The sequence below is a fragment of the Strix aluco genome, chromosome 5 (genome assembly GCF_031877795.1).
Source record: "Strix aluco isolate bStrAlu1 chromosome 5, bStrAlu1.hap1, whole genome shotgun sequence".
In the NCBI taxonomy this organism is placed as follows: Eukaryota; Metazoa; Chordata; class Aves; order Strigiformes; family Strigidae; genus Strix; species Strix aluco.
The window spans coordinates 9,141,138-9,153,841 of NC_133935.1; the positions used below are offsets into that span (position 1 = coordinate 9,141,138).

Consider the following 12,704-nt stretch of genomic DNA (forward strand, 5'->3'; position numbering starts at 1 on the left):
AGGCACAAATGGACCCTTCAGTTAGCTTCTGGGAAAGCTGCCAAGTCTCCCTTTCAAAAGGCTCTTTATGTCACAGCTGTGCATTGTATGTAAAAAGCTGAGATCCCCAGGCACAGTCTAATCCCTGGGTGAGAGCCCAGAAAAGGGCAGGTGTCACATCCATGGCATTTATTTATTGTAAATGAAGAAACGGCTCCCGCCTCTGGCAGGGAAACGTTTTAGAAGGCAGACAGAGGGTAGGAAAAAAATCAAACCTGTGTTAGTACGAAGCTGAATTTGTGTTATGAAAACATGGGACAGGATTAACAGTCTGTTACTACCATGCTGCTCGGTACCTGGCGTTCCCATCTCACATGAAGAATGCACGATGTACATGTGTGGATAACTGGCGTCCCGGTTACTCTGAACTGTTTAGACACAGAAGTACTACAAATGACAACGGGCAACATTACAGATAGCTGCAATTACTTGAGAACAGTGAAACCTGCCTTACAAAATCACTCAAAGTCCCAGCCAAAAGATCAATCAACGAACACAGGCTGGGCACTAGCTGACACACAGAAGGGCATTAGCCACTCCATGGAACCTGTAAACAGGCACTTTAGCATCTTGGAACATCTTCAAGGTTATTTTTAGTGCAGGTTTTGGTGTGCCTGTCTCCTCTGCGGAAAGTCCACCTTTTTCTTCAGTTAAAGTATTTCAGTCGTCAGCCAAAACATTCCATTTTCAGGTGTTAATTTTTTCAAGAAAGGTAAAATATTATACGGAGAACAAACATTCTAATGAAACCCGTCATTATAGTAAACGCTCAATTTTCTGTTGAAAAGCAGTTTAACAAGGAAGTAAAATTTCACCCAGCATGAAGGGGTCTTTCCTGATCCATCTCCAGGCAGCAAAAACATGCACAGCACTCTCCCAAGGGAGGGCTTTCCTCTTAAGAGCTGATTACAACCCAGTGCCTGCCCGAGCACCATACAGGGTTCACCCCTCTCCTCTACCCTAAGCCCTTCCTGCAAAACAGGGTAGTCTGGCTTCATGGAGCAAAACACAGCTTCACTCAAGCCCATCTTAAATATTCATTTCAGCCCATCATGAAGCAAGGGACAGAAAGGGGCATTTTCTAGCTCCTTCACCTTCTAGGCCACTTTCTAGGTCACGTGCAGACCTCAGGGGAAAGCTTATGTTTGCTGACCACCATGCCTGGCGTTTGTAGAACAGATGCACAAGTTGAGTCTGTTGACATTCTCTGAGGAACCTCTCCCGACATTTGTTTGAGAGGAATTAAATCCAGAAAGACCATAGCAATAAAGAAACAGAACGCCCATCTCAAGCTTCGGCTTCTGAACATTTTGCTGCAACAGAGCGGGCAGGTGTTTCAGCCTTTCCTTCTGCTGTTTGCTGGAGATGTGAAATTTTTTTTTCAGTAGTTACTGCATCTGTGACAGAGGCTACATGCTGCTATTTCTGAAGATATATTAAAAAAAAAATCCCCAAACTTTACTTTCTAAGAGATTTTGGATTCTAAGTGGCTAAGTCACTGTTGAAAGGGTACTTTAGCTTTTTAACTATATGTGCCAGGTTTCTCAAGATACCCACATGCCTGAATCCTTTTGGAATTTTAAAAACTAGTTATTGTTTTGAATTGTTATTTGTTCTCAATAACTGTCAGCACCAGACTGATGGCTTTTATACAAACAGTTCAGTCTTCCAAAAGAGTCTGAGCAGCCCTGCAATTGGTAGGGTTTGTGAAACTCTGCAGGAATTTTATATTCCAAGGAAACATCTTTGCTTCTGCATCTTTCAACAAGCCTGGCTGCACAGTGTGATCATCACCTTTCTAATGGTCTAAATTTTAAAATAAATGACCTTGTCACTGATGGGAAGGATGAAGAGAAAGCTGCAGAACGCAACCGAGGAAAGGCAATGAAGGCCCCCCCCCCAGCATGATTTTTCAAGCTGATTCTGTCATGGACAATACATTATCAGGAATACTTGTACGTAGTACTTCGTCAAGTTTTCCTGGTGTGAAGCACCTCCAGTGTCAGGCAGAGCTTCAGACAACACTTCAGCACACGCACTCAATGCACACATGGACTAACACATGCACTTCAGCCATGTGTGTCCACAAAGAATCCAAAGTAATGGCAAATAGCAGCCCCATGCCATACTATGGGGGAAGGAAGAAAGTTGTAAGAGACGTTATTTGGAATTAAAAGATTTTTTTTTTTTTCTCCAAAAACTAGGTCAAGGACAATCTGGTCTAAATTGCTGTACACAGAAAAAGCAGTGGATGAAACTGGCTCATAACCTCGTACTACCAGCAACGGTGCTGGCTCGTCTGCGTGAATGGAGCTGGGTGATTTTAATGACAATTCAAGCTTACGCAGAGCTCTGGAGTAGAAATCTAAAACCAAGCTCCTCCAAAGGCCAGATGTGTTTAACTTCCAAGGTTGTGGTTTTGAGTCTCTCTCTTTTCAGGTTGTGGAAATGTCAAGATCAAACTGAAACAGCTCCAGGATTTTCACAGACAGAGGACAAAGAAGCATCCCTGCACGTTCAGCATGTTATGCTCAAGAGAATCTCCCTACAAAAACGGAAAAGCTGACCTGCAAGCCCCACCTCGAGCACTAGGCCCACAGATCTGGGTACACCCTCCATGCAACTCTTTTAAAAGCATCTATTGGGGGGGTCCAATCTCTGAGCTGTGGCTAGCCCTCAAGCACATTCACTCCTCAGGCAACTATGGTCCTCTGACACGGGGCAGGAGGACAATCCAGCTCAGACCCAAGTTCAGGCAACACACGTATCAACCACAGCTGGAGGCAACGGAGAGCTTCCAGTGGGAAGCTTGGGGACATTTGCCCAGGCCATGAAGAGCACAACACAGATACCAACAGGCAGGAATTCAGCTGCATCTTCCTATCCTTCTTCTGTAACAAGATCTCCAGTGTCAGCTTTGAGGGACTGAACTCTGCTTTATGCAGCAGCTAATGTTTAGCTCAGGGCTATTCACTCCCAGAAGTGTCTCTCTGGCTTTTGTCTCACACAGTCCTGTACAAACCATTTCTAGCAGGCTATGTTTGGGTGTTTATCTGCCGAAGTGATTCAATCCATCCCGAAATGGCAGCGCCTTTCCTCCTCATCTGGTGGTCCAAATCCACCACCACGTCACTGACATTTTCAGTGTCAGAGCTTTCCCAGTTTGACTTTTGCTTGCTCTTAGGAAAGTGCCTTAAACTGAGCTCTCCATGTCCTTTCCACTAATGCTGCTTTCTCTGGAGTACCTCATCTCTGGTCTTTGGTTTGGTAATGACCCAAGCTCACTGCACGACAGCAGGAACCATGGGGGAGAGCGAGTGCAGAGCGATTCTCTGCCTGTTCTCGCAGGTCTGCCTTGCCAGCATGGAAATACTGCCACTTCTCCACTCTCCATCCAATTCTCAACGGTACAGCTGATAAAGACATTTAAAGGCATGAAAGGAAATGAATGTGCTCTGTCCCACTGGAAGCCACCAGGAGCTGGGTCTCAAACCTTCATTTGTGCCTTTGGAAGTCTTCCTCCACGGCTTTAGTGCAGCAGTGAACAACTGATGTGCAATCTATTCACTGTTCCTCCCCGCTTATTTCACAGCTTGAAGAGTGGCAATAAAACTAGGGACTTCAGCTCAGCAGTTTTGCACAATTTGCCAATTTTTGTTGTCGTTCCGTGTTCCAGCATCGGGATTTCCGCAAATTTTATTTTTATTTCTATTGTCAGCATCCCCGCACACGAACGGGAACGAAGTGCCACCCTACAGGACATCAGCATCAGTGCTGACTGGTGACAGAGCTCCCACATAAACTCTCACATCTGGACCCTCTGGGAACAGACATTTTAAAAACCATCTATAAGACAAAAGGAATTCCTTATAGCTGATGGTGTTCTTGTAGGTATTGGCTATTTTTTCTGTAATCTTTTCATTTCCATAGTATCTGGTCCTTTTGCACAGTCTGGGAACCTGCAAGACCATTTTATCCGACAGTGCAAAGTAGAAGGTAGGGGCAGAAGGCATGCCTCCTACTCTGAGATCTGCCCTATATTTCTATGCGATTTTTGGAGAGTTTTTCTGGCCAAATTACTCAAATTACAAATTGCTGTCTGGTTTATCCAGGTTGTCACAGCTTCTGAGGCCGAGACTGTCACTCTATGAGACGCTGAAAATCTGCCTGTTTAATTACCTCAGTTTCCCTGTTCGTAAAGGGAGGCTAAGATCTTCCTCCATGTCTCAACTCATTAAAATTTGTAAATTGTTCTGAGATTATGGGATAGTTGGAACTATTTATAGAAATGCAAAATGCCATTTCTATTAGGTTCAAGTTGCCATGCAATTAAAATATACTGAGCATCACAATATGTAGCAAATGGGACATCTTGTTTTACATCAGCCAAGAAACACTAAGCGGCTCTGTGCTTCCTAGTTGCTTATTTTATACTTTTTGCCCTGAGAAACTCATTAAGGAAATGTACTAGGCCAGACTGTGATGTTTAGCAAAAGTCGTAATCTCTTGCGAAGTTCCCAGCCCACAGGGAAAAGGATGTCCGTGTGGACAAATCAAGCTCCTCTCCCCTCAGCTCTACAAAATGCAGAGCTTTACGATTTGCTGTCGAAAGAGAGGGATGTGAAGCACAGTTACGGTCCTTCTGCACCTCTTAAAGGAGATTTCCATTCTGTGGGTATACATAAAGAACAGCTTCTGCTCTCAGCCCTTCCAGAGAAGGGGAACAGAAGATCTTTTGAGTCTCAGCTTTCCTCAGCTGCCTTCTTCGGAGTGACCAGGGAGAACTTTTACTGGCTCATTCTCCTACAAATGAATTTATTTTGATTCCTTCCAAAGGGTTGCATAGAGTCTATGCTCATTTCTGTCTGGGAGAGCTTTGTGAGAGGCCATTTGGACAAGGCCGCTGCAATAATTCATGCCATTTGCAGACAATTTGTAAACCCTCACAGTGTCCCAGAATGATTCATTATTTTTCTAAAAATATGAAGCAGTGTACGTGTGTGTGTTTGTGAATATGCATGCTCATGAAGAGTGAAGACAGGCAGCTCCCCTAGGCCCAGAGGCAGGAATAAAGAACAGCACAGATTTCTTTGTCATGTAGGGGTTTTTGTGATACTTCAGTTATTTTACGACTCCACATTTTAGGTTTTAACTGAAGCCAAAGCAGAAGGCAGCAGACATATATGTTTCCAGGTCTCCTACAATAGACTCTGGAAGACTCAGTCTAACATGTCCCAAAAGTATAATCTTAAGTAAATAACTTATTCTAACGATGATCATTGGCCTTGGCTTCAGCCACCCAGGAGAAGAGCAATTAAAGCCACCCCTCATCCTAGATTACAAGGCCTAAACTTAATCTCCGTTAAATTTTCAATAAGATTAGTTTTCTATCAGCTTTCAAACCAAACAGCACCTTGCTGGTAGCTTCTGGATGAAGATAACATTAACCCAAGCAAGTTCAGAACAAGGAATCTACAAATCCTAGGATTTGGAATTATTTCCTAAAAGTTATCCCAAATATTCTCCATAAATACCCATCCAATACAAACTAATCCCAAAGAGAAGGCTCATGGGAGCAAAAATCAGAACAATTGGTGGAACAAATGTTCAGTATTTGCTTGGGACTGCAGTCCAAGCCCTCATTTGCAGCAGGACACAAGAAATAAATCCATGTAGGCTTTCACTAGCTATACTAAGTCTGGAACATTTTAGTATTGAGTGCCTATACCAGAACCTCTCCCATTTTCATATTATTTAGGCTATTACTGCAGGTGCTAAAAATTATTTGCTCTTTGCTGTTACACATAGAGTTGGGTGAGAAATGTTACTTACTTCCCAGCTGAACAATTAGAAGACCATACCAACATTTGTTATGGTGCATGAGAAAAAAAGAACAGCAATCAAATCCTTCTGATGCTTTTCATCACTAAAATGATTTTCTGGTAATAGTAAAGTTGACTGGGCATTCCTTGGGAGCAACTGACTGTCAAGAGGACCAGTAGAGAAAGGACTGTTGGTTATAACAAGTTTTAAAAGGAAGTATCCATCCTTCACTAGGTAAGACATTTTCCTCTCCCTGACCGCCCCATGATCATCCCCTTTGCTATTATACCTGCATACCCAACAGTACCTCCCTCAAAAGGTTTTCTTAGTCTGATTTGTCTGGCTAAGAAAATGTCAGCTGTAAGAGTAAATCTGTGGAGGCTGCAAGTACAAACACTCACACAGATTTTAAAAAATTACCCTTTTCTGTGCTTGTAGAAACCAGTCTCCCCACAAGCTACCAAAAGAGTCCAAATCCCACATGAAGGGAAAAGAAAGTCATGTAAGAGGTAAAAGAAATCCAAAGCAAACATGAATATTAGCTTTGTTGTACGGTCCTGTAAAACAAGCTGGGTAAAGCTACTCTTTGGGTTGGTTTTGTTATCAACATCTCTTGCCATACTACTGTGACCCTTTTAACTTTAATTTCACCACTATGCATCAGCTTCTGTTGTCTCTCCAGCTTATTATTAGCATTAGTATTAAGCTGTTCTAGCAGGAGATGTGATTAGCTTGTGTGGTTTTAATCCATGCTTCCACAGTGAAAAATCCTGAGATACGTAATACAAATAATAATAATCCTATACAAACTAAACAAGCTTTGGGTCAACTGTGCAAAAACAGTATCGCAAGCTTTGTGGTCTTATGGGATGGGAATGAGACTGATTTCTTTAAAACGCATAATTTATCCTACCTTGCTGGCTTTCAGTATCTCAAACATCAGAGGCAACCCTTGTGTGATGAGCTCCTCTGTGTACTCTTCTTCCTGAATGGACTTGAATTCCTTTAGCAAGCACTGGATGAGGGGTCTTCTGTGCTGCTGGAAGGACGTGCGCAAGGACTCCAGCCACGTGTGCAGCGTCCAGGGAACACCTAGAGACGGAGGACAGAGCTCATTCCCAGCTTCAGGGAAGGATGTGCCCTTCTGCTTTTTTACCTCTACTTATGCTAAGATTTTAAGCAAAAGCAGCCAAATAACCCTAGAAATCAAATTCCTATTTATCCCCAAGTGAGAAGGCTGGTGGTTATCAGGACATCCCACACCTAATGCACAGAGGCTTTCTTCCAAATGCTAAGAGAAGACCGTGGTCTCTCTGCTCATCTAGCTTTCAGCTTCTCTGCTGAGACTGCCAATTTGTGGTAATTGCTGTGGTGTTCTGTGATGCAAAAGCCTTTTGGAAACTAGATTTACACTAGCTCATTTGTTTGAATGCAGCCCTGGAGAGCCATTAAATGGGAAAAATAACTGATTTTGGTCACTACCCACCTGGATTCAAACTGGTGGTCTTCAGATTAAAACTTTCTTTAAGTGCTACCCCATGTCCTCTCCTGATCATTACTATTTTCCCTGAACAGCACTGGGCAAATTAAACAGATCAGCCCTTTCAAGTAGTTTGTCATGGCAGAACCACTCTCCAGGAACTTAAAGGGAACTGTTCCCATGCACCGAGTGAGAAAGCACATGGAGCTAATGTACCTCTGCAAGCATTAGGCTGGATGTGACCTAGTTTCTGCTCTTGCAGAATGGAGTGGGAGGAAACGCAAGCCTGGTGTTTGGCTACAAAAGATTCTTCCTTCTATTTCAGCCAATGTCCAGTGCCTGGACAGCAGTCCCATCACTCTCTTCTCATTCATCGCCAGGTTTTTGCCTGCTCAGCCCACCTGGTGAGCCACCGGTCAGACCACCGCACACCCTGACCCATGCCACATGTCCCAGGGCTGGAGCAGGGCAACAGGCAGAGCCATGCCAGGCACTTGGGTCTCTCTCTGAACGCATTATCAGTGGGGATGGTAAATACACAGTCCAGATGGATTCCCCTCCATGCTACCCAACCAGCCTCCCCACAGGCAAAGCGACTTCCCGGCAGGTTGGTATGATGTTCAAGCCCTGCATTGGCAGAGTTGGCACACCAAGAAGCCGGTTCCCTGCTCCTGCCCTCAGAGGCTCCCAAACCTCAGAAAATAAAGATGTTTTAATGGTGGACTGCTTTATAGCAGAGTGCAAAAGAGGAGCTGTTCGAGGTCACTCACGGGAGCTGAACACTGCCCTAGAGCCTTACCTAATGCTCTACCACGCAGCATTGAAGATGGCTGCTGGTGGAAACCACTCCGTCCTGAAGAAAAGTGCCAGTGGCCCCTGAACGGGGTGTGCTGTGGAACCTTCCAGATCCCCCATCACCTTCTGCTTCCCCAAGAGTTAAGGAAGGTGCAACTATGGTTGGCTTAAGCAACAGCCCGTCAAGAGAGATGCATTTCTTGCAGCGGTCCCTACCCGGAGAGAGAGGAGAGAGGGCACCAGGACTGACCTATGCTCCGTATGTCAATGGTCACATCCACATAGCCGTGCTCTGCGCTGTGGTACATGGCCTCCTTCAGGGCTTTCAGCTTCGCCTTGCTGTTGCGGCTGGCACAGAGCGGAGCTGCTGCCGAGTCGGGCAAGTCCGTCCCCTCGGCCAAGATCTCCTCCAGTGACAGAATATCGCTCTTTTCCTTCTCTGGCTGAGCAAGCAGCTTGCGAAAGACGTTCCTGTCAATCACAGCACGACAGAGACAGGGAGAGGGAAAGAGGGTGGGAGAGCAGAGTCAGCGGCTTGGCTTTCTTTGTGCCCTGGATACTTGCTGTGATGTGGCAAGTTAGGACATCTATCCAGGATATTACTCCAATTAATGGAAGGACTGGCTGAGAGCAGTCCCGAGGCAAGCAGCGCTCCCACTAGCCCACCTACACTACCTGGGCCACATCTGCAAGACACTGCTGTCATGACAGGAACCATACAGATGTCACATGAGTAGCGGCATCTCGTGGGAACAGAGACCCATGAGCTAAACGTGACTCAAGACTTCTTCCCCCAACCAGGGAAGCCCAAGGTGCCTCTGGGCAAGCTCTCAGGACATTCACCATGGAGGCCACTTGAGAAGGGAGCTGCCTGGAGATATCAAAAGCACCACCACTCGATTAACACTCAAAGCAGTCTGGGAAAGCTGGAGCAGCTAGACATTCAACAAGGACAGTCAGGGCAGGTTCGAGCACATCTGGGACTACTCTGCAAAGCCACTGATCCGGTTGGGCCATCAAAGAGCGCCCTCAGGTTCATACCAGTGTAACCTCATTGACCTCAAAAGAGTTGCCCTCGGTTTCGCAGCTGTGAGAAAAGAAACCAGCCTGGCCCCCATCCCACCTCCCCCGTGCTCCGATGCCCTCCCTGCACCTGCTCAGACCCCAGCATGGGGTGGCAGCGAGGCACGGCGTATCCCAAACAAATCTGCAGCAGAGAGGGAAGGAGGAGAGAATGTGCGTGAGCAGTGTACAGGTATAAAAGCCAGGGCCTACAACATGCGCAGCCAGCAGCCAAGCCGAGGAGAGCCCCAGGTCCTCCTCAGGCACACGGCTCCCACTCACACCAGCTGGCAGCAAGGCCGGAGCAGTGAATGTGAGACTCCGATAACCACACTGTCCTTTCTGTCCCAGGGATCCCTCGCAGGCTCCAGATGGGCAGCGTTGTGCGAACCCACCCTGACATGCCGCTAGCATGTTGTTAGACTGGCAGCTTGTCTCTAAGCAAACAGACGGTAGGTACTGTCTCTAACCTGTATCTATGTTCCTCTGGATGGCTACAATCAGAAAAGTAGGAGCGTGAAGATCATTATACTAGTCCATTGCACTGCAGTCAACTCCTGAGCGTTGCAAGATCATGCATGCCAGATGCTCATTTCATTACTTTTTTTTAAAATTTCCAGCACACATACAACATTAAGACACACAGGACTTTACAGTAAACACAGATGCAGAAACTCTATTCAACAAAAACTAAGGCTGCAGCAGTACAGACATGATTCACTCAAACCTGAGAAATACGGCAAGAAATTCAGAAGGAATGTCTTTGGCATTCCTTTCTGCTGTCACATCAGCTGCCATTTAACAACCACTGCATTGCAACACACTACGAGGAGTACCCTTCCTTTTTTTAAAAAATCAGGTATCAAAAAGCAGCTTTGTACCACCAACTGGTTAAATTCACATGCTAGCAAAAAGCTTTACATCTCTGCTCAGTTGGTGGCATGTTCAATTGTTCATGCAGAACTTTCACCCATCTGCTCAAACCAGACACCCAGGCAAAAAGGAAGCACTTGAAGGATGCCACTAGACTTGTTCCCACTCTACCTGTGTCCATGTGCAGCAGCCTGACTGAAAGAGTTCATGTCACCTTGTGGAGTCATGGAAATGCCGTTCCTGTACATTGTTCCTATCATGGGGTCAGCTCCTCGCTCCAACAGCAAACTGACCAGTTCAAAATTTCCTGCAAGTTAAGAGATACATTTTTACTTCTTTTAAAATCCAGTATTTGCTCACCTAAACCACAGATCCCAACTGAAGTATTTATTACAGTGGGAGGAGAAAGTCCTTACCAGCAGCTGCTGCCAACTGTAAAGGAGTTTCAGAGTAATTTTCCTCTCCATGCTCCAAGGAACCTTCTACCTTTGCTCCAGCATCCAACAACAGCTAGAAAGAAAATTCACCATTTAGAGCAACTGGGTGTATGACAGCATTCAGAGTTCATGAACAGTGACGAATGGAAGTCTAATGCTTCTTATTATCTGCAGACCAGACACAATGGAGACAAGTGACATGCAAATTCTGCCCATTGTACCACAGAGGCAAACTGATTCCTTTTTTCGCTCATTTTACGCTGCCAGACACCAGGAGCACTAGTGTCCCACTTCAGAGCCAAAAAAGTGTAACCCAGTGTTTCTGAACGGGAAATGGGGTAAGGTCAGTGTTAGGAAGTAATGCACTGAAGATGGAAGTACTGAAAATTAGCCCGACAAGCATCCTTCCTTCATGGTCTTCTAGAAGCCCAGCACCATCCTAAAATGGATCAGATTTCAATTGCCTCCATCTTTTACATAAATACATGGCCAAAAGAAAGGCAATTCGTAAGAACTTGATTGCAGCAAGGAGTCCAAAAGCTGTGATCTCCATCAGGGACACTTCCACGTAAATAACAGCAATGCTGAAAACAAAAGTGGCCAAGGAAAGCAGGATGGAGCCTGTCCTCCAGCCCCCTCTTGGCCATTTCTGTCTTGAGGCCTTCACAGTTTTGGTGCTTCATTAAGTGTGCCATAGACACAGCTGTTTTGAAGAATAAACCTTCTCAGTTTTTGAGATGCCAATGCACAGAACCAGCATATCTCACGAGACACATCGATGGGGTGAGGAGAGCGAGTGCTTCTCCCCCTTTGGAGCAGCACAAGGGCTGTTGTCCACCTCTCCCCCACCAAGGGAGAGGCTCTGTGTTTGCTAGAATATTAGAGTGTAAGAAAGTGTAATGAATGAATAAACAAACATATAAAACAAGTGGTCAGGAAGGAGCACAAGGAGTTGTCAGACTTTCTTTGGTGCAACTTTGCTTTAAAATTGTCCTATTTAAACCTCATATTGGTTAAGGTTTGAATACCGTATTCGCTATATAATAGGTCTATTATATATCAGTACACTCTAGAAGAAGCAGAAGTAACCAATATGAGTATGACAAGAGGATACTGGTTTGAGATGGATGTAATTAGAACTGAAGAGGAGAAACAAAAGAATGAGATGCAGGTAGGGAAATACAATAATACCTGAACTACAGGAATATGTCCATGCAACACAGCAAATGTCAGAGCTGTCCAATGGCGGGTCTCAGGGTGGACGGATGGGTATTTATGAGCAGTACTGACAACCTACAAACAAATTAAAGTTATTTTTTTAAAGAGCTATACGTAATAAAATTCAACCTGCCTGAAAGCCAGGCATGTGAGGGAGTAAGTGAAATAGAAAACCTGGGAAAAATGCTTTATAAAATGATTGGCTTCATTTTTTTCCTGCAAAAATTTTCTCAATATTAAAACTGTTCATGCTGATTTGACAGCCTGAATAGAGTTCATACCAAATGAAGTCTTTTTACCAACTACTGTAGCTCCATCTAAACCACTGGCCACCAGGTACTTTTGCACAAGGTAAAAACATCCACAGCTGGTTACAGCAGCACACACTGGGGAAGTAGGGACGGATCAGGACGCTTACAGCTAAGGACCGCTTCCACAGACTTCTCCAGACCATGTATAAACAGCCCTGGGTCTTGGGATTGCTCCAGGCCCAAAGAAATTCTTTTCACATAAATCAGTGTAACTTTTGTCACTACCATCATGAAAGACACATCACAAGCCCTACCCTAGAGTTCACAGGTGTGTTTCCAGGCTCCTCCTCTCCCACCAGAGGAAAAAGACAACTGAGAAGTGATGGGGCAGAGTGGCACTTCAGAAATGTTTTAAGAAAACTCCTTTTTACTGCCTTCTCCTGTCTGAGTTGAGTTAAAAGAGCAGGGTGGTGACAGTTAGAAGAGATGCAAACTATATCCTTAGAAAACAAAATGGTATTTTTCACATTGCTCCTTCCATTTTCTATGCCTTAGTGCCTGGTGCCTCTAATGTAGACATTGGGGAAGATGAATAACCACTCTCTGCTTCAGTTTCCCTGTCTTAAAGATGGGGATATTAATATTGATGAGGTTCACAGAGATGGTAAAATCTAATGAACGTTTGCAATCCTGCACTGCATACTCAGATGGAGTGTGACACTAAAA

General features: G+C 44.9%; 1 protein-coding gene across 3 annotated transcripts in view; it reads right to left on the reverse strand.

Annotated features, from left to right (window-relative positions):
• ABTB3 (ankyrin repeat and BTB domain containing 3) overlaps positions 1-12,704 on the reverse strand; it is a 181,783-nt gene that overhangs the window by 17,228 nt on the left and 151,851 nt on the right. For all 3 annotated transcript variants that reach the window (XM_074825816.1, XM_074825817.1, XM_074825815.1), the window contains 5 exons: positions 11,701-11,802; positions 10,489-10,582; positions 10,244-10,379; positions 8,388-8,608; positions 6,776-6,954 (listed from right to left, as the gene is read on the reverse strand). In XM_074825816.1, coding sequence (XP_074681917.1) covers positions 6,776-6,954; positions 8,388-8,608; positions 10,244-10,379; positions 10,489-10,582; positions 11,701-11,802 — 732 coding nt within the window. The remainder of the gene's footprint in view (positions 1-6,775; positions 6,955-8,387; positions 8,609-10,243; positions 10,380-10,488; positions 10,583-11,700; positions 11,803-12,704) is intronic.